The sequence below is a fragment of the Chanos chanos genome, chromosome 10 (assembly GCF_902362185.1).
Source record: "Chanos chanos chromosome 10, fChaCha1.1, whole genome shotgun sequence".
NCBI lineage: Eukaryota > Metazoa > Chordata > Actinopteri > Gonorynchiformes > Chanidae > Chanos > Chanos chanos.
The window spans coordinates 32,376,755-32,399,039 of record NC_044504.1 but is presented as its reverse complement, the minus strand read 5'-3'; the positions used below and the strand labels follow the sequence as shown (position 1 = coordinate 32,399,039).

Sequence of the window (22,285 nt, the reverse complement as noted above, 5' to 3'; positions counted from 1 at the left end):
GTTAAGGCATAAACAGTTCATAGCCTCGGTCATGGTCAACACACCCCCGCTGACATTATGTTCTTTATAGCCGAGAAAATTCAGAGCTGTTTATGTAACGTGAACACTGGTCTTTGATATTTGAATATTTGCTCCGGCAATGCAGATGTGAGTCAAGGCTAAAGGTAAGCTGTTCTTTCCAGTAAATCCTTCCCACAAACAACCTCCGTTTCCTTTATTCACTTTAGCCTACTCACAAGTCCCAACTGAAAAAAAAGCCCCTGATCTGGTTCTCATTTTCATATTCCTCATTCACCTTCATGCTGTATACTTTACAGTGACAGCACAGCAAACCGCATCAAGCTCTGTGGTGTCGTTTCCCAGGAAAGTTGAAATATTTGTCACACCTGTGTGCCTGTGCTCCCTAGAGACGTTATGATGAAATAAACTGTTCACAATAATTCATGTTTTCTTTTTCTCTCTCTTTCCATGGCATCCTTCAATTGTGGCCACTTACTGCTAAAGGTAAGAGTTTGTTTTATGTTTAACATCATTACCATAAATAATTGTTTTTGTGTTGTTCTTCCATAAACAGTAATCTGATCTAATCAGGATTATGAGTGTGACTATGACACTGTAGTGTAAATAGTGTTTACTGCACAGTGTTAGTTTACTCAGGGTGTAAAGGGTTGTTGTAGTTGCATGAGCCAGCGGTTATACTCTTCTTTCATTTACTTATGGTATGAAGTGAATTTCTCTCTGATCTGTCAGTGAGAGATGTAGTGCTCTGATTTCAGTGTAGTGCTCTTATCCTGTCCTCTTAGTCTGCACTGATCTGTCTCTGGTATGATACACAACAGGGACTATGAGCCACACAAAGTCACAGTTCCAGTTCAAACCGGCCGAGGTCCTCTGCTATCCTGTCACTGCTGTTTCTCTCTCTCTCTCTCTCTCTCTCTCCCTCTCCCTCTCCCTCTCTCTCTCTCTCTCTCTCTCTCTCTCTCTTCCCCCCCCCCCCTCTCTCTCTCACACACACACACACATACACACGCACTTTTACTCAATTTATGTTACTTCAGTAAAAGGAAAGCAGATCTCCCTGGCCTCTACAGATTCTGCTATTTATTGTTTAATCTTCACGTTGTTGTTGTCATCTGTAAATTCTCTAAGAGGACCAGGGTGTGGAGTCCCTTACATTCATCTGTGTTAAAATATGGTCACTGTTCGGTGTGCCCACGCCTGTACATCATGGACAGTGTAACACTGAGGATTGGTTTGTTGCGGGTATCTGTTATCCTTTTGTTGATTATGGAGTAAGAACCTGCACGCCACATGCTGAACAAAGTAGACTTTGACTTTCGTTTTTGAACGGCCAAAACTCATCAGTCTCTCTACTTTGGCGTGACGACAATGTCACTGAGTTTCTTAGAGTGCCAGAAATACTCGACCAGAGTCTTTTTACACTACAGCGAAGTCAAACAGCCATTCAAGCCCGGGACAACGCTCAGGGATTAAATCCAGATTAAGGCAAAGCAGCGAGCGTCACAGGCGACTCTGACGTGATCCAGCAGTAATCTGGGATGTTGTTTCTCCGACAAGAGCTTTAATAAGATAGAGCAGTGGTGAGAATGGGTGACAGGAAGAGGGATGTTGATGTGTAGAAGGACTTACACTGTGACCTACATCATAGATAATTAAACGTTCTGTTGTAAAATCTGGTTTAAAACGTTTCTGATATGCCTGTTTAATACTTGTAGACTTTTTGGAGACCAGTTATGGCTGATGTCTCTGATAGCGTGCAGAGTTCTGACAAAGGGCATCAGCAAATCCATATCAGGAAATGCCTCTTGACCCAACCTCCTACTCAGATGGAAGGAAAGACTGTTGTTTTAACCAAACTTGCCGCAGGAAATATGAAATATTGCCTACAAAAACATTGTAGCATGGAGTTTGCATTTGTCTCAAGCGACAATTATAGGACTACAGAGAGTCCTGTGTGAACACATCAACCCACTGTCAAGAAGTTTATGCCCATGGCAAAACGATAATAATTTTCTCTTCAGAAATGATCGAAATACAGTTGATAAAATGCGTCATACGCTCAACCTTTGTCACCTGCCTCAAACCCAATGCTGTTAATGCCAGGTTTTCTAACCAGTTTAAACAAGAGATGGATTCAGATGCCTGGGGGGGGGTTTTGCTACAGCTCCAACCTCAGCTTGCGTTCAGGAATCAAAGCGTCTTCCAGTTGCCACGAAGAAAAGAGCTTTTAGTGTCTCAATAACAGTACGTCTTAAGATGCAAAGCTGTACACATAGGCCAGAGAATGTGTCACATTTTCATGTATCACAGTCTCTGAAAAGCAGCTTTTCTTTGTCACACACTAATTTAGTACCATTACCTTCATACCTAGTTGGAACATGTCCATGGTTTTTCCAAGAATTTTTTTTTGTTTGTTTGTTTTGGAGGCACCGGTAGCATGATGGCCTCCTGGAAGCGGCACACGGTTATTTACAGCCATGTGTGGAGGGAACAATGAGATCTCTCCACCGGCTGTTTGTTTGATTTGCTTTAGGACCCATTTGGCTGCGTGGTAACGTGGACTGCCGTAGCGTCAAAGACGTGAGACCTTCTGTGGGGTTTGTTAGCTTAGTTCAAAATATATCCGCGTCCCAGCAGTTGTTGAATCCCTGCAGTTGAATTCAAACTGCAAGGTATTTTGGTGGCTCGTCCTTTAAATTCGTGTACGTATAGATTGTATACCTATCTGAAGATCTGGAGACTGAGAGAGAGAGGGACCTGGAAGGAAGAGTGAAGTCTGCTGGTATCAGAGAGCAGTTCTGGCTGTGTCATTCTCATCACTGTGAATGTTCTCCCACAGACCAGCCTCTCAGCTCCAAACAGGCCCCTGCGCTGAGAGAATGCACCCCAGCACACAGCCCACCTCTGTTCTCCTGCCAACGGCCCGGAAGGAGGCAGCGTGCCCAACTCGCCGTCTCCAAGTACCCCCTTCCTGTTCACACAAAAAAGGGGCACAAAAAAGATCGAGGGGGAACACAGACAGCGGTGCCTCGTGTTCCCCCCGCGCGCTGGCGCTAACGGGGGCGCTCGCCAAACTGAAACGGCTGTTGTGTAACGTGGCGCGAGGACAGGACGTACCGGGGGTGACCGCCGCTCCGCTTGAACGGAGCTCGGCCGGCGAAGGGTTAGAACAGGATCCGAAAACTTTTCGTGAGTCAGAAAAGCGAAGCCGCTGGATGCCAGCCCAATATGAGAGAGAGGGAGCCCCGTGCTTGACCGTTGGACAGACCACTCCTCTGTCCTACATAGGCCGAAGAGTTGTTCATATAATCCAAAGGAGCTTACCGTCCTCCCAGTATGCACTAGTGGATCAGGGTCATCTAGCACAGTCAATTAATGACATGTCATACAACATGTCATGTAGATTTCATCAAAGAATGCTCAATCACGGCTTATATCGTGAAGCACTGAAAGCATTGCCGTAGAGCTAAAGAGCCTACTGTGCGTAAAAGTGGATTTAATTGGCCTGAATTATGCCCATGATTTCTAGGAGGATACTGTATAGGCTGTGAATATCTGGACTACGTGCATGCTACTCTCCATCGGCTCTGTAGTGTAATCGTTGCATTTTTTTCCTCACGGCAGGTACTCCAAAAGCAGCTATCTCAGAGGTGTCTTTTCCCAGAAAAAAAAAAAAAAAACGGGCGCATTACTCAGTAGACGGCTTCCCGCCTTTCCTGTACGCTCATGTTAGAGGCGTTAGAGTTTTCGCTGGTATTGCTCAAAGGGATTGAAGCGCCATGATGCTGCAGGTGTGGTTATTATTTTTTTTTTTTTTTTTTTCTGTGCCTGCACAGGCCGACACAGGACTCCCCTGCCGCTTTTGAGATGCACACGGCAGACACTGTTAAGAGTCTGTGAGGGAGGGCGTGGAGGACTCCCTCTAAGGCTCATACTCTTTCTCTCCAACAACTCTGCACCAGAGAGGAAAACTGGATCCTACCGGTTAGCACTTCGAAGTAATGTTCCTCTCAGAATTAGGGCACAGCGGCAGGCAGGCAGGCAGAGAGAACGCTTGTCACGGGCTGACGTGACAGATGGAGAGAGAGAGAGAGAGAGAGGGAGGGAGGGGGGCGGGGGAGTGAGTTGAATGAATCTGGGGAAAAATAGACAACTCTGTTTTCTGGTGGCACAAAACAAGACTGTGGGTTGGTTAAACAAAATGTCAGGCAGGGTATTGAGTCAAGAGATTTAAAGATATATTGTACATATTACTCCTATTCATCTCCAGTGATGCATCTGAAGTGTACGAATCTGAATGCTCTCTCTCTACCACATTTTCCCCCCAACTTTTGCAAAGATTTGGCGGCGGTCGTCTTGAAAATGAAGAATGTTTGAATATTCTGTCGTGGAACACTCTCAAAAGTATCCTAATCAAACGCTTATGCCATAGTACGATCATATTCGTGATCCCTGCTTGTCAATTCGGTATTCATATTCATTTAGAATGGCATGAAACTGAATGTTTTGTCCTTTTTAATGTCTTGTGAAAATTTCAGAATCAAGACTGTTAAATTCAACCCACACTCGTCAAGAAAACGTGTCCCATTCAAAGTACTATAAGTGCTCTTCATATATGAAGCTGAACTTGGCTGTCCCTCAGAACCGCGTGCTTCGTTAGTACTCCGTACAGACGTCCTATAGGGCCGTTAAAGGGGACATTGTGTTCTTGTGCTCAGACTGGAGGGGATATCCCTTTTTGTCCCTCAGTTCTCATTGTAGGAGGTGAGACAGAAAGAGATGGAGGGAAAGAGAGAGAGAGAGAGAGAGAAACAAAGAGACGGAGAGGGCGTGTAAACGGAGAGATTCAGCCTGTGCAGACAAACTGCTTGTCCCAGTGGATCCATACAACCCAAAAACAGTAAGAGCCATCTGCAGTGTAGGATGGCAAAATCGTTAACTCTGCGCTCAAATGCTTGCTAGCCAGCCCCATGCTTCTAAAGGTGGCATCGGGAAAACAAAGGTCTTTCCAGCACAAAGCTTGGCTCTGCGTCAAGCCGCTGCACTGATGATGGTCTCTGGTCAGCATTCATCCAACAATGAAGAAAAGAGGAGAGAATGGGGAAAAAAGTGTGTACAGAGAACGGAAGAGAGGTCATTTCAGAAGAATCTCGGGGCGTGATGTGTGGTGTCAAGCACGTTTCCTTAAACCGATAGTTATTTTGAGAATCATCTAAGCTCAGTTTTCGCAATCATTCCTCATGTGCTTACGGATTAAAAATGAAATCCCAACATCATACCAACATCACAGATACATTAAAGACATTATGCCAAGCTGAACCAACATCCATTTGAATTGTTCTTTAGTCTTTATCTGGCTAACCACCAAATGATTTCTGACATCATGGAGCCTGTGAAATTTATTTTGGGAGCCTAAAGTGTTCATTTGATGTTGTATTCATAATGTTTTCCCCAACTTTTAGAAATTTTGCAATTAATGTACAGTAAATGTCTCTGTAATAATGTATATAACAATACATGGATGCTTTGACCCACAGTAGAGTCATGCAGTATTATACCTACATTACAGTGAAAGAAATTTGAAAGTAAATGATTATAAATTAATGTATATAAAAATGTATATAAAAATACACGGATGCTTTGACATACAGTGGAGTCATGCAGTATTAGACCTACATTACGATGAAAGAAATTTGTAATTCGTAATGTATACCAAAATTCTGTGCCTGTTTATAACTTTTATTTTAGGCTAACTTTGTCTTTAACTTTATAAGGTATGTGTAAATTGTTCCACCTATAGTGTTATAAACAAGCCCTCACTTCAAGCAGTGTAACCTCACATCTTGACCGTGTCTGCAAATATACCACAGAGTCCACAAATCGCATTAGGAACTCGAGTGGAAGTAATGCTTGTGCTTGACCGGCCGTCTGTATCAAGAACATCGTGTACAATGTAAACAACCCCCCCCCCTCCCCCTTCTCAGCCCACCTCCCCCAAATCAGTCACATCCCCGTTATTGTTTCACTCAATCCGCCTCAGTTAACTGAAGTTTGTCCATACCCCATTCAGTGCTTCACTTACTCAGTGGAAGTGCAAACTCAAATGTGTGTCCTTTAATTAGTCACCAGTCTTGCATCTTTCTGGAAAAAAATGTAATTTAGGTTGAAGGTCCATATTCCAACCAAATGGTAATAGTATGCACTACCCCATTACAACACTTCTGTTTTGTTTTGTTTTTTCAGTGAAAAGTGCCTACTTCTGTGATTTTTAGATTCAGAGCTGCACCTATTTTTGTGACTGTAGATTCCATTAAAAGTACTCTCGTTGGAGTGTGGTGCGGCGGTTTGCATTTAGCTGTAAGGAAGATTTGCCCACTTGAATCGTAACACTGCCTCATCTGTCACTTTACATAAAGGCCACAGTGCTCTCAGACAAAGGGAGGGGACGGCGGGAACTGGTGCAGATTTGGTGGCTATGGACAGCGGCAATGCAAGAAAGCAGTCACCGTTGTGGCTGCAGGCGTTCCCTACATGCCTCCAGATGAATCATCTACTCCAGTGATTTTAGTCTCAGGTCCCTTGAACTGTTTTGTTTTGGGGTTAATCCTGCTAATGCCAGGTTTCACTCCACATTACTTAAATCTTCTGCTTTTGTGTGCACACTAGCAGTACAGTTATGTAACAGCCAGGGGTGTGAGGAAGGCCATCACCATTTACACTTCCCCCCCCACAAAACACCAGAGAAATATGTTAAAGGTACTGCATGAACGATTCAGCAGATATCATATCGGAACTCCTCCAATGTTTAAAGCGTAAATCAGAATATCTGAGAGCACGGGATAACACACGTTTTTCCATCCACAGGCCCACAGCACATTAGACGTGTGTCGTCTCGTTGAAGACGAGCGTTTTTTGGGTTTGTTTTTTTTAAAGAGGAGCTCCTGTTGTATAAAGGTTCACTAAAGAGTTAAGTGAGTTTTTTTTTTTTTTCCCCCCACATGTGCTTGATGAGGCTGCTCACATGTTTCCTTTTTCTTGCTCATGGATTGAAACTTGCTGAGGCTGTCCAGTCTATTCTGTATGAGTTGCACAGTGGGAGTTGGCGCTGGAGAATACAGGATGGAGCTCTGTTGTGCAACCTGCTGCTGTCAGCCCAATTGGCAAAATGGCTCTCTCATGCAGAGTGGCAATGTGGCAGTCATTTGTCCATGTCACAACACCACAAAGAAGAATCTACCTCCTGTACGCCCAGCACCAGAATAGGGCCGATCAGCCCCGAAAGAATATAGCATATACTCTCCTTTGGCTAAAGCTTCTAGGTGGAATGCCTCTCTTGCTTTCAAAATCCCTGGGCACCAGCCCTTGTCCCTGTGTAAACCTTTTATATTATCACAAAATGAGTGTTCTATCCCTTTCTATTTATACTCTGGTGCCTGGGTAATATCTAGGTTACACATCCATGTGCGTCGGAGGGCCCGGCACGCGGTTTATAAACCGAGATGGCGGGGTTTACTAAAATCAGGGGCAGCATCTGTACCGGCAGAATCAGGTTGAACAGGGTTGAGGAAATGCCATTTATGTTCCGAGCAGAGTGATAGTGCGAGATGTGAGACTGGATGTTCCACAGATACTCAACAGTAGTGCCGCTGAGGGAGGTGACCGCCCAGACGCAGTGCGCGCTGTACACACACACACACACACACGGTCACAGCAGAATATGTCTAATCTGATTATGAATTTTGATGCCCCAGAAGACCTATGAGACAAAGTGTCATACGGCCGTGTGCCAATCGCAGGCCCGGGTAGACTAGTGCAACGTCTGTCTCTGTGCTCGTCAAGGCCCAATTTAATTATCAGCTCTGTGATTTTTGGGCTATGCTCCTCTCCTCTCATACGCGGTTTGATTTGTTGTACCGCTCTGTTCTTACGTGATACGTTGAAAATTTGAGATGCTAAAATAGGTCGTGACTCGCGGACACCCTTTGTTTCTGTATCTAAGATTGGTTGTGATTCATAGCGGAGCTCATTTCGCCTTGTTGTCGTAGCGCTGAGACGCTTTGAATCCCGGCAGTTTGCGGTGGAAAAGTGGCAGTGGAAAACTACAGTCAGTACACCGCACGCATTATGTGGAAGTACAGCGCCTCTCCGTTCGTGCTGATGAGGTGTTTGTGACCCGCAGAGAGGCGCGTAAGCGCAGCTGCATCACGGCCTTACTGAAAGCCCTCACTCGGTGTATTTGAACAGGTGAAATCCCTCCCATTGTTGGGTTTTGGTATTGTTTTTTCACTACGAGCGGCCTAAGCCCTGGGAGACGTGCGTGTGCTCTGCCGGCGTTAGACGCTCTAAGGCCGAGCAGAGCCACAATACTGATGAGAAGTGACAGGATAAATCCAGGCTCAAGTGCAGGGGCCCATCTCACCTCACTCCCACAGCCATAAAAAAGGGAGAAATGCTCTCCAGCACAGAGGGGAAAAGAAGAGAGTCAGAAAAAGGGGTCAAGGCCCGTGTAGATCTTGGGTGGGCACGTTGGCGGTATGGGCAGCAACCTCCTGAGAGTGGATGTGTAAAAAAAAAAAAAAAAAAAAAACTCTGATCACCAGGAAGATCTTAATGTCTGCTGATGGTTTATGTAACAGCGGGTCACATGACCGGAGCGACAGCGTGACATCACGGCTTGCCCCTGTTCTTGTTTTCGCTCAATCAGTCGCAAATCTGCCTGCAAGACACACAAAGCCAGTACAGTCAGGACAGTCGGAGAGAGACGCACACACGACCCCCACACGGCCTTTTGTGTTTTTCCCCCCCCTCCTCTACCTCTGCACCTCTTCGGTGGCAAAGCTCATGGAGAGTTCTGCTCAGGGCCCCTTTATGAGCCTGCTTGTGTGTGAACCTCGTGGGAAATAGAAAATTTCATTCTGTTTTCGGAGAGCTGCTGATTGACACATCAATGAGAGAAACGGTTCTCCGAGTTCAAGGCCGAGACGAAATGGCCATGAAGCTATTGTTCTGGGAGTTGGAACAGCATTTGAAGAGGTACAGCTTAACACGGAGCCTGAACAGCATCAACACTTGCTGCTCTCATACACTGTGTAGTAGCCAGTATTTCAACTTTTCGGTTGCTTTTCATTTTATTGGTTTTAATTAGCTTAAGCTCTGATCGTTTTGTAACACATGTTCAACACCTTACAGCTGTGGCTGCTTTATTTAGAGGAGCGTTTGAGCATAGCGCTCTTGTGCATTCTCTTTTGTCACGGATCATATGAATGGCTTGTACAGATGGGGGTTAAATTTTCAAGAACTGTTCAGTGTGGTGTTGATAAAGGGAAAAGGGAGTTTTGACTAGTGATTTTTAAACATTGATTTATTTTGTTTGAGTTGTGTGTCACCTTCTGTTGAATGGTAAAAAAAAATTGGGAGTAGGCCCTTGGCTGGATTCCTCTCTTGTAAGGAATAGGTGGATTTGGGATACAGGGTGACGTATGATGCGTTGGTTGCTTTTGTTACAGCAGAGGCATTTTGATTGAGAAGTTGGTGTTATTTGTACTGCTGCAGCAGGTGAACATATTCCCTATAGTGTGTGGTTTACAACAGAACTATGGCCCAAATTCACTTGTGTGATCAGTGGCTGAATATGTCATTCTTCATGAAGATGTAGATGTCTTCCCTGATATCTCTTCTACTTTTCTGAACACTTTGAGGCCCTTGTTTCATATGGTTGTGTAATGGAGAATTACTCTTAAAGGACATTAAGGGTGAGCTAGCCTGCTCAAGTCTGGTAGATTCATTGACCGTGCTGTGACTGTACTGAGGTTGCAGTGTTTTAGGATTGGCACAAGAATGGCATTACAGCCTTCAATGTTAATACTCCAGTGTCCTTTAAATTCAAATGAATAAACACAGTGGAAGAATGTTAGATGAGATTCATAGTGAGGGACGCGCTGAGGTGAGACCTCTGGACAAAAGGAGTATATATAGTCTCTGTTAATTGCGTAAATCCACTTCTAGTCAAAGAACTCCGGAAGAGCTACGTGTACTGTGAGCTGATTAGGTTTGGGCCTCATTTGGTGTGCTGCTACATTTAATTAGGATAAGTGATCTATATTTACTGGACATCTGTAGAGATTACTATATTTGTACCTTGCCTTAACTTCAGATGTGCCTTTTTAAGATGTAGCTGGTGTGAGCCTCTTGACTTAAAAAGATGAGGTGAGTCAGAAGTCTTAAAATGGTGCTGTCCACCGTTGCATAGTGTCTGGAGATAGTCGCTGGATGTGTGGAGCCATTCTTTATATCTTACAGTGGTATAGAAATATGGTTCAAGTCTCGCCCTTCTGACAGCCCTATAACATTCTTCAAAAGTACCCTGCTCCTCACGGGTGGAGGGGGACTTCAATAGAATGACTTATGCCTTAAGCTCGGCACACGCCCCAATGAATAGTTGTTTTAGCTTTTTCCCCTCCATCACTGCTTCACACCTCGACATGCAAAGTCTTACAGAAATGTATGTTTATCAGAAATTATTCAGTGTTTGCCCATTGTTCTAATGTTTCGTTAATGTCTTGGGGGAAGGTAAAGAGCACAATCCTAAGAAATCATCTCAACTTGTAAGTAATATACATATGCAAGACCCTTTTATTTTTTTTTAACCTTGTTTCACTTTATTATTGCTTTGATAAAGCAAACTTTTGTCAGATGACTGATCAGTACTGATGTTCTCAGTATGTAAGCCCTGTATTTACTATATGGTATATGCTGTAACTGATACTTCCAGTCTAAATATTTGTTGCACCTTTTGTCAGGACACAGTTAAATTTACCTTCAAGTCCATACTACAGATTGGTTAAAGTTAATGGCAGATATCTTTGTAGACTGTAACTGGACTAGTGACAGTCAGCAGCTCCCAAATGTGTGGATTTTTTGAAACAGTCACATGAAGACATGGTATAAATATTGGTTGTCAGCCAAGGAGCTCCTGCCAAAAGAAAATTTGACATGGATTTGTTACGTGAGGTTTATCCTCATGTGGAAGTTAATTTCATTTTTGAATTGATCTTCTTGTAAATGTACTAGATTTACTCTTATTTTGATATGAGTTGGGATTCACAGCAACAAATCAACTCCTGTCTGGGTTTGGCAGTCACAATACAGTGGTGTTTCACTGTATTTCTTGATGTAGAAACAGACCAGTGGAAGTGAAGATTTGTGAGTTCATTTATGTATTGAAGTCACCTGAAGAAGGCCAGTGTTTTCATTTTTTTTTAGTCTGAATGCGTAGTGAGGTTGAACAATTCCAGCAGACTTTCAGTTTCCATTTCAAGAGGTTTGTTTTCTTGTCTTGACATTTCAAAGATCATGCCAGTTCGTTTTATTTTCTGGAAAGACATTGGTAATCTTCCAGTTTCCAACGTCCACGTAGTTTTTTGTTCCCTTCTTCCTGGGACGGTCATAAATACAGCTCGAGCATGCATCTGTATAATTTGAGGCACGTTGTTGTAAGTGTAGACCTCACATGAAATCGATTAACTCGTTGGTTAACTCAGCGGCTCAGCAGATGCATTGATGACGTGTAGAACAGTTAACGATGTCGATCGGAGTAAACATGTAGAGTCGCTAAGTATGCGGGTGTACTGGTTTTATAGAATTACTACATTTTAAAATCCTCAGTGAGTGTCCAAGTACCTCTCTTTTCACTGAATGTTGTTCCAGCGTTTGCCGACAAGTGGCGACACGTTTACATGCAGAGCTTGTGCCGTTATGCTGTACGTGCGTTCTCGTTTTATTAAAAATATTTGAAGCTTTACTCAACCAGAAACAGAACGATTTGAGACGAAGTTAAGCTTTTTGTTTTCAGTTGTAGCCTATAAAATGATAACCGCCGTTGATAATGTAAGTAAATAATGTGAATGATGCTAAAGAACTAAAACAGACATCGATCCTTATTGTACAGGCTTTGGGCACAATGTTTCACAAATATTACGTTCACAAATATTACTTTTTTGAGTGGTAATAGTGAAGTATGATTCTCCATTGCAGTCGGGTTTCCCTTCAGAGTGTTCTGTTTACATAAATTATGTTGACGAAGTCGGCTGAGTTTCACGTGGGGGCGGTGCCACATAAGATTAGTCAAATCTGTCCCGCCCTCTACCAATAGGAAGCAGCACAGGGCTGTTTTTCTTGGATAAATTATGCAAATTTCTTAGGCTGCAGATTTTCACCAGCAGAGATGAGCTGACCTTGGAGATTCTTTGTGCTGCGGTAGTGGATGTACAGTCTCCTGATTACGGGAGGCTCTCTGATCGAAGATCTTTCACTCCTTCTCAAAATTGCTGTAAAACCGCGGTTAGAAGAATGTAATATCCGTTTGGATAAAGGAACATTATTTGTTTGCCTGCGTTTCTTTATTTATGGATGAAATAGCATGAATTCTCCATGCTATACAGTTGCGATGGATCTTGGTGTTTGTCAGTTTAGAAATTTTTCAATATCTTTCCTATCATCATTGTTGGGGACCGAAAGTTCGTCAACCAAGCTCGACAATAGGTAAATGACGTTTGTGTGTTTGAGCATAAGAGATCTTCGGCACTCAGGCATTAATCGACTTTTCATGGACAGTATTATGCACTGCATTATATACATTTCATGCAGTATCATAAAATTGCGACTCTCAGTCAAGGACAGTCAGAGAGTGTTGTTATTTCTCTCACATTTTATTGATGGCAGTGCCATTTTGATTCTCTCGCAGCCTGTAAGAAAAAATGTCATTGCTTGCAGCTGGGCCAGTCTTGGCTCACAGTCCCTAAAACCAATGGTTGCAGCATTAAGGTTTACATAAAACCTAGTATAGCTGCAGATTGGTGTTGTTTTCTGTGTGCTGGTCGATATTCATCTTTTTGTGCTATTGCGTTTTCGTTATGCAGTTGAGTGTTAGCGTCTGGATTTAAAAAAAAAAAAAAAAACATAAATGTTGCAATAAGATGCCAAATGTCTAGTGTTGCCGATTATATGGCTTCCGGCTTTGTATGTAGTATTTACTGATGTCACAGTTAGGTTTCCGATCGAGCAAAACGACTTACTATTGTCTGTTTCTTCTTTCAGTTCTTCAGGCGCCAGTGTTGTGGCCATAGACAATAAAATTGAACAAGCCATGGTAAGTCCTCATTTTTTTCCTCTTGATATATAATTGTTATTTTCCTCATTATAACTACTGCCTCAACTGAAAAAAGACGCATTTAATAACCAACGCTTTCTCGTAACTGGAGAACTCACGTCCCTGTTCTGTTTAACTTTCGAATGAATTACATAATCACCGTCAAATCGAAACTTACACAAAAGCGACTGGTGGGGCAAAGGAATTCCGGAATAGGGTTTGGTTAGCTGTTCTCAGTTTAATCCTAAACAATATTCCTTTATCTGTTTACAACTGTCTTAGTTTGCGAAACATAAGGGTGCCACAGCCTGTAGTGCAGATAAATCACGTTTCAGCGCACTGTCGTATGTTTCAGCGCCTATCTGGTCTCTGCTTGAACACTCACGCGATTCTGTCTGCCTTGCGACTGTTGCTAGGCAAACCTTAAATTTTTTACCCCTAGTTAAAAATATCTCCCCTCCTGATTGGCTCCCACCGTTGTGGGCCGGCCATTTTGTACATTTGGTGACGCTGGGGGAGGTTCTGTGGTGATATCCCATGGAGCATGTAGCACACAGGTCATATCAGTTTCTCGATAGTGTAGTGTGTGATGTGAGTAAAAAGTTTAAGAAGTACAATTTATTAGGGCAAACAGTTAAAAATTATTACAGAATTATATTATATTTCCTGCTGTTTTAGCTATCAGTTGTAAAGGATTATTTTAAGAATTGTGTTACATTTGAGACAATGAAACCTTACCATATATCATTTATTTTCTGTCCTCAGGATTTAGTGAAGAGTCACTTAATGTATGCTGTTCGAGAGGAAGTGGAGGTTTTGAAAGAACAGATCAAAGAACTGATAGAACGGAACTCTCAACTGGAGCAGGAGAACAACCTGCTAAAAAACCTAGCCAGTCCTGAGCAGCTTGCTCAGTTTCAGGCACAGGTTCAAAGTGGCTCACCACCAGCGTCCACACAAGCATCACAGCCATCTGCCACCCCAGCCCAGCTCGCTTCACAGAACTCTGGACCCTCTGCGTAGCACAAGTTATTCCCTGAGAGATGAAACCAGGGCCTGAAACTGAATACAAATGGACTTGCGCTAAAAGAACAAGTATGCCTCAATGACGAGAGGATTCTGTTAACATTTTGCACATATTTAACTCTTCAAAAAAAAAACAACAAACAAACAAAAAAAAAAAACCCTTGATGTTGTCATACTGAGACACACTACAGACAGTCCGCTGGGCCGTCGACGGAGGATGGACATTGCCAAAATCCGTGGACTTAGAATGTCGGGGGGGGGGGGCGGGAAATCCAGATGGACATGACTCAATCATTGTGCCTGTGTCCTGAGGATTGCAAGTGATGTCAGTATCATCGGTAACTATGAAACTGTAAGGGTGTTTCCATGCCTCACCTTACTTTTGTAGTGTAAATCCCAGCAGCAGGCTTTTTCCAGACTGTGCGCTCAACATGAAATAAGCACTTTCATGATGACAAATGTGACAAACCTTTGATGATCAACCAATCATAACCCCCATCTGGCATGGGGAGAGTGGATGAAACGTTGAATTCCATATTTGCATCGATGTCATCATTATATCAGTTTGAATGAAGGGAGTAAACTTTCCAAATGAAAGCTAAAGGAAAATATATTCTTTTTTTTTTTTTTCTTTTTTTTTTTCAGTATTTAAGTTTGATACCCTCGGTCTTGCTCTTGTTAATCCAAAATTGCTTTAACCAGTGCAGTGACACTTGCAAGAATCTAAGTGCAGAGGGTCTTTGGTTGAGCTGAATTTAAAGGAGGAAAGGCTTGTGTATATTCTTGTATATTTACTGTAAGTACTCTGTAAAATAGTGATATCATAAGAAAGAAAGACACTATTTAGATTGTACAAAAGAAAAATGAGGTAGTCGTTGGCTTGCCTGAGAATTTTGGCCATCTTTTTTAATGCTGTTGTTCAGGAATGGCGCTCTTGAGAAGTCTTAAGATCTTACCAAACAAAAGAAAACTACTCACTTTTCTTGGCTGTGTTAACACCTACTGTAAACCATTGTCCACTTGAAATTATTTGAAGTATTGCACTCATGTGATTTTTGTTTTCATTTTTGACAGTGAAGTACTCTGGATATCAAAGCTCTTAACTAACACTAACTCCAAATATCATTAGGAAAGTGGATATTGCATCATACGTATAAGTTGTATGCTTATGTTCTCTGCATGTTCTTCAAACCAGGAGATAAGTTGTAAAATGAACCAGTTGCACTTGACAGTTGCACTCCACATCTCTCAATAAAATGGTAAACCAAATACCTTTGGTACCTGAAGTTTATACTATGCTGTGAATTTTGTCTGAATTTTACAAGTTGCTTTTTTCTTCCTTTTTTGCCTCTGGTATGGTGTTTTTACATAGATGTGGTGTGTGCTATGATGTAAGGACAAGCCTCTAGCCATGGATTGGTTGGTTTTTTTTCCCCCTCTTGCCACAATTGGCTGAGCTGGTTACCGCCTTTGTTCTTGCTCATGGATGACTTCACATGGCTTTAGGCAAGGTTAAAAGAGCATCACAGACCTTGAATTTATTTCAGACTACTTAATGCAGCAGTATGCAGTAAATAAGGGTATTTCTCCTCGAATCATATTAGTTATTAAAAGACAAGCTATATGGCCTACAACCATGTTTTGCGAAACACGTTTTCTCTTTGTTTTGCTGAATTTGAGAATTTAAGTCACTGCGCATTAACATTAGAGAATATTGTAGACCTAAATACATGCTCAGACTGACATAACCAATTCCGGTAGGCAGTGCCTTTATTGTCACACATTGAAATGAGACAGTTTAATAATAATTTATTTTTCAGTTTGTTTCATCCACTGATGGATTGCTAATTTATAAGTTTTACCTAAAACCTTTGTGTGGTTCAATATAGCTACCTTAAGAAACAAAATTTCAACCACCCCCCCCCCCCCCCCCCCACTCAATTTGCATTTGATTTGATACTTTGGCAGAAGTGATTAGATATAGTCATCGAGAGAAATGTATTTTACTATGCATCAGTCAAGACACTTGCTAAATTATCTTAAGACAGATGACTTGTAATCCATGGAAAGAGGAACATTTCGCACTTTACTCACCAGGCTTTGACCATACAATCATACTATTAACCTAATAACAGAAGAGTGGCCTTGTTCTGTTTCAAGAGCGGACTACTCAGCATAAAATTATTTTCAAAAGAGCTGCTCACATTCATGTGATGCAAATACAAATTTATAATTACCATAAATGTTTTATAAAGGCACGTGTTTTTTTTCCAACCTTTATTTATCCAGTGATGATTCATTGAGAGTTTTTGAACACTGCAAAAAGTGGAACTGATACTAGACACTTCCCAAATGTGTTCAACATTTTTATGAAACTTTTTTTTTTTTTTTTCTTTAAAAAGTTGTCACAGTAACATAGATAAATACAGAAACAGTATGATACATTGTCAGTGATCACACAGTTGATTGCAAAAAACATGTTTGGCTCAAGTGAACGAGTAAGACGTTTTGAGGGGCAATGCCAGTCATAGTGGTTCAGTAGAAAAGCACTTGTTCTCCTCAGCCAGGCACACTGTAAACATGGTGAGCAACAATGTCATATACTATAGGGGGCTTCCGTTCAAGCTCACAGCTCATTGGCAAACTCAGAAGAATTCCGAGCCTCCAGTCTTCCTTCAGATTGTATCCAATGGCCTCCGGACTGATGGGGGTGGTGGGGTTGGCTGTGGGATGATCACAGAGTCAGGTCTCACATGCCCATCCGGATACTTTGGATAATCTGAAAGATGGCTGAAAAGACGGATGGCTATTACTGTATGTCTCAAAATGTCCATTTTTAAAAAGGAAATTAGGCAGTCCAACAAACCATGGCATATATTTAAACCATATCTGACTCAGTCTTTAGTAGTTTAAGCATTATTTTAAGGTGTAAAAACAAAAAAAATGTTAAAGTTAAAACACTATAAGTGTTAGTTTTCCAAGATGAGTCAGGCTGTATCTGAGATTTCAGAATGTCAGAGTAATAGAAAACCATTACCTGATCCACAGACAACAAATACAAAGAGAGCTAAAAGCCAGGGCCCAACAGGATACTTCTCTTCTTGTGGTCGCTGAAAGGTAAGTAAACAAACACTAACATTAATGTCTGTAAGACATAATTCGTTCCTGTAAACAACCTCACAATGTGTGTGCTTGTCTTCATGAAAATTTTGAGTGATAGCTACTATATTTATGAACTCTTGTTATTTTATAAGTGACAATATTTGGCTAGCGACAATATTACGAATATTATACACCAGTTTCATCTACTATTTAATGCAGATACAATTCCTGTGTAAGAGGCGTCATAAGAGGACAATGTGGAGCCGAGAAATGATCACATCTGATTTTATGATTATGTGATATTTAAGTAGTAGTAATTAAATACTCTGACGTGATATCTGGTTTACATTAGATTCTTAAACAAAGCTGAAAAAAAATATTATCTTTGTCGTTTGGAAGGTGGGACTCCAGCAGTTATGTAACAATTTTGATGGTCCCATCTCAGCTTTTTCGTTGACCTCATTAGACTATATCAGGTCTCCAGCGATATGTTATCAGAGATCCATATTCGTGTACTGACACCTCCTAATCTATTTTAGAGCTCAGAGGACAACCAGTTTAAGAACCACACTATTTTAGAAACCAATTCCCCGGTGTTGGTTTATGTGATGAGCCAACTGAAATACTGTAAACAAAATATGGAGAAACGAAGAGGGGGCGACGTGTGAAAATAATAACTATAGCAACATCATTTTAGATGTCAGTAGACTAACGTTCTCATGACTGTGGGAAGGCAAATTCCCTTTTTAACTTATGGATGTTAACCGCATGCCTGAAAAAAAGGCAGATGCAAACTGAAAAGCCCCGTATCTTCACGAGGGGAGTATTTAAAAATGCTTATCCATGGGTTAATTGTAAACACGACGAACACGTTGAAATGAACCACATTGTGCCACACATCATTACCGCTTACTATAGACTGGATGAAGGACACATTTACACATCTTTTAAGTATTCTGTGATGTGTAAATGAAATGAAACCATCGGGAGAAAACATGCCATGTTGAAAATGAAGGCAAAATTTGATGGTTCACTGTGAAGATGCTAGGATGAAACGACAAATGGAGATGCAGAGTAATTTTAGAACCACCTCATTCGGGACCATGAATTCCACTGATGAGCTTTATATTTAACGCCACGTTTGCGTTCATTTTAATGGGACACATCATGAACGGTAAAGATGATGTCTTACCAGAGTCTTTGCAACGTTTCCCCTCTGTGTAATGTTTTTGCTGTGCTTCTCGTTGGCCATTCGAATCCTTTGTTTCGCTACCATCTTGAAATATAACAACTAAGTAATTACTATTAAATACGATTGTATCGTATCAGTAAATCAATATTGGTGCCCAAATCACTCGTCCTCAGCACCTGCAATCCGAAAACAAAGATGTGGAGAACGGAAGTGCGCCTCCATAGAACAGCGTCTGGAGGGGCGCGCAAGAGACTAACCGGTTTACTTCTCCTTCTGTTGCAAATTGTACCAATTACTCTATTAAACCAATAAAAGACCGTGAGTTTTGACATTACTGTCATTTAAAAAATATACTGTTTTATTTAATGGCATAGGATGATTATCTCCTTTAAACAACAACGAGAACGAGACTGAGTTATCAGTGAGATTTGTCAGGGTGAAATTATTGATAGATATGGTGGTTCTGAATCAGGGTGTTCATCGCATAGTCCGTGACTACATTCTCACAGCTATCATTGATTCATTGATTCATTGATTCATTGATTCATTGATTCATTCACCTAGTTATTCTCTCAAATGCCAAAAAGGACCTCGGGGGAATTGTTTATTCAAGAACGTTGAAAGCTCGTGTTTGACTAACTTATATATATATATATATATATATATATATATATATATATGTATGTATGTATGTGTGTGTGTGTATGTGTGTGTGTGTATATATATATATATATATATATATATATATATATATATATATATATATATATATAGGCTATGTATAAACTAATAAAGCAGACACAATTAAATGAATATATTTAAAAGGCTGCTGTGTGAGCACTCTTTTCTGTGTCGCAAGCATGAGAAAACAGAATGCTCATCTGTTCATTTATACCTACAATGTGTTTATATTAGTTTTGATATCGCCTATTTGTTTTCGGTGCACATCAAATAGGCCTGAACAAATTTGAGGAAAATGTGCTTCAGCAATCAACAGAAACTCTGTACGACTGATAGAACCGGTTGCCTAGGAACTGCATCAAGGGAAGGGGGGCGTCAGCAATGACGCAATCATTGCCGGTGCAGTATGTTCAAGCGTGCTATGGCCGAGGGTGTCCAAATGATATTTGGCTTGACTACATATTACCTTTCAAAGATTTTTTTTTTTTTTCATTTCAATGGTCTCTGCAGATCGTGTTTCTTTTATTCATGCCTGACTTTTCTGTTTTGTTTTCCTCTGTTTCTCTTAATCATGTTTTTACACTTTCTGGCCTCTCTCATAACTATTCTTATTTGAACTGTGAATCTGAAAGTGGCCTTCCAGAGGCAAACTAATTTTCATGCATGGTTACTTAGAGGACTATGGTGCAAGCGTGTGGTTTAGCTGAATGGAGAAGATATAATAAGGCAGGACATGCTACGCTTTTCTCTTTGCATTAATATTGAACACATCAATATTGTAATTAAAGCCATTGTTTTGCTTGAACACAAAACTGGCTGTTGTAATTATACACGAATTAAAAAGCCTTATAATGCTTCTACATTCAGCTTTGAAATTGTCCCATATTGTACATTTTGTTTTGATTAACCCTTTCATGCATGGTGGTCACCACAGTCCACAGCTATTTAAATGCTGTGATCTTCAATACCAATGGATTTCAAGCCATAGTTCCATGATAGCTATTTCATAGCACATTACCACATAATAACAAAGGACTTCACCCAGATATCACTTACACCTTTAACCATACGCTTTATCCACATATCTCTGAAAGTAACCTATTGTCTTCTTCAGTTAAAATATCTTTGTTCAGATAATGATAATTATCAAATTAGTTATCACCAAATTCATCAAATGTAGTGTTCCATTTCTGCATTGTTCATGTTTTTGCTTAAAACAGTTGCTCTTAAATACATGCTTAAAGCCACAAACTATCCTGTAAGTCTCCCCCCCCCCCCCCCCCCCCACACACGCACACACACACACACACACAATGGTCTCTGTAATCTAATGGAGCAATCCCAATTCCACTCTTTCCTCCTCCCAGAGATTCTTTATGTTTATCAGTCCAACAGAGAATCGTGTGAGAAGTAATTCATAATGAAGGCATGTGTCAGAAAAGCCATCTGTTGTATATTAGAGAGCAATCTTTTCACTTTTAAGGCTCTTACTGACAATTTATCCACTGAATGCTATCAAAGATTACACTGCTGAGGTTATAGTAAGAGACTATTAGTAGATTATACCCATGCAGTACATTTTAGAATGACTTTTCTGATCCAAAGGGGAGGAAAGGATTGACCCACATTTAGTCTTGCTCACCCTGAAATGCTCTCTTAATTCTGTTTATTCTAAACCTGCATGGGAAAGTTTATGTCTTCCGCTTCACATTATATGAAAGTAAGTGGAAAAACCATTTTCAGGCCAAGCAAAAAGACCTGTCAAGAACACCTTCAAATTTCCAGAGTGTCAACAATATTATTTATTTATTTATATATTTTTAACAAATGTTGACTTCAAATGTTATTAGGGGATTGGGTTGTCTAATATAAAGTCATTACACTGGAACAAATACTGTTTGGTTTTTCAGAATGTGCCTGTAATTATGCTAATTGTAATGCACCAAATGATTCATGAGGTTTACCATCTCTGTAGCCCACTTCTCTTACCTTTTCTGGGAAAACCTGTGTATATTATAGAAGAAACTGGAGCAAAGTGGGAAAAACCCCACCTTCTAGCCATTCTGCACAAAAGGATTATTACCTTCTCTATGAGCATTGCAGTTATAATCTTAGCTCATTCATTTGTGATTGTTGTTTACTAAAATTACAAATTAATGACATTTAAATGTGAGAACAATCAAGATGTCTCGTTAGCAGCGTGCTGCAGTTTAAGTAATTGTCAAAAGTTAAGCTGTAGGCAAGGCCCCTCTGTGTGTGTGCGTGTGTGTGTGTGTGTGTGTGTGTGTGTGTGCACGTGTGTGTGTTTGTCTCAGTGTCTTGAAGGAAGAAGAACAAGGAAAACCTTTGTCATAAGATGTTAAGAAATCAAACTACGTCAAGTCTAACCTGAGCAGTATATAACAGCCTGAAGAGGAAAATCAATGCTTGGATATTTCGGCTAACAAAGAGCCTATTTTCTAAACTTGCGTTGCCCTGGTATGTACTCTCCCCGTGTCCCTTAATGTCAGCCAACTTCCATGAAAGTTCACGTTCTGTTTTGCCACAATGAAATTACTGTGACTAGTCCGTTAAATAAATTCAGTTGCGCATTTTTGGAAGAAGAACATATGTAGAGTGTCTAAGCCGCACATCTGCCCGCCATATAAAGGAAGGGCTCAGAGACGTTCAACTCCAACTGGGACTTCTGACATATGAAGCTCCTGCAGATATTTAGGTCATCATTAAAAGTGGGCTAAGTGCTTCCGCTGTCCCCCCCAGCACGCATCTTTCTCTGGAGGAGTCCGGGAGCTTTGTCAGCCAAGCATTGTTCCTTGAGCCGGCTTTATGGAGTACGGAGGGAGCTGACACACTAGACCCCTGTCCCTCAGGAAAAGCCGCAGTCACAGAGGCCTTTCCAGACTTCTGTTCCCACCACCGTCCATCTCAGTGTCGTGGGGACAAGATGGCCTCAGAGGGACAGTCAGTTTACAGGTGGCCTATTCCACCAGGTGGGACATGTAGTTAATAATAGCAGGAGAGGGTGTTTGGGGGGAGAGGAAGGGAGGGAGGAGGGTGGGTTTCCATTCTTGTGAGAGGACACCATGGTTCTGAAGCCTGCTATTTGCTCAGTATAA

General features: G+C 41.3%; 2 protein-coding genes across 5 annotated transcripts in view; one reads left to right on the top strand and one right to left on the bottom strand.

Annotated features, from left to right (window-relative positions):
* Positions 1-14,424, top strand: part of tsc22d1 (TSC22 domain family, member 1) — a 31,206-nt gene extending 16,782 nt beyond the window's left edge. The window contains exons 1-3 of one of the 3 annotated variants that reach the window (XM_030785725.1): positions 8,969-9,054; positions 13,117-13,168; positions 13,934-14,424. In XM_030785725.1, coding sequence (XP_030641585.1) covers positions 8,969-9,054; positions 13,117-13,168; positions 13,934-14,191 — 396 coding nt within the window. In that variant the 3' untranslated portion in view covers positions 14,192-14,424. Of the gene's footprint in view, positions 1-8,968; positions 9,055-12,439; positions 12,562-13,116; positions 13,169-13,933 lie in introns of those variants that run through there. The other 2 variants (XM_030785724.1, XM_030785723.1) reach the window with 2 other exon arrangements.
* A 2,519-nt stretch (positions 14,425-16,943) lies between these two features.
* Positions 16,944-18,572, bottom strand: serp2 (stress-associated endoplasmic reticulum protein family member 2). Of its 2 annotated transcripts, XM_030787070.1 has the most exons (4): positions 18,489-18,572; positions 18,203-18,215; positions 17,232-17,294; positions 16,944-16,984 (listed from the first exon to the last, which is right to left on the bottom strand). In XM_030787070.1, exons 1-4 carry the CDS (start codon positions 18,570-18,572, stop codon positions 16,944-16,946), a joined length of 201 nt encoding a protein of 66 aa, XP_030642930.1. The 2 variants fall into 2 exon arrangements, with proteins under 2 accessions (XP_030642930.1, XP_030642931.1); XM_030787071.1 differs by lacking the exon at positions 18,203-18,215 and having other exon boundaries at positions 17,232-17,304.
* Positions 18,573-22,285: the final 3,713 nt, after the last annotated feature.

What these genes read in the sequence shown, in the direction of transcription:
- serp2 (XM_030787070.1), bottom strand. Translation starts at nt 18,572, where the DNA reads ATGGTAGCGAAACAAAGGATTCGAATGGCCAACGAGAAGCACAGCAAA. An exon ending in ATTTGTTGTCTGTGGATCAG is followed by an intron (nt 16,985 to 17,231) that starts GTAATGGTTTTC and finishes CCGTCTTTTCAG; the next exon opens with CCATCTTTCAGATTATCCAA.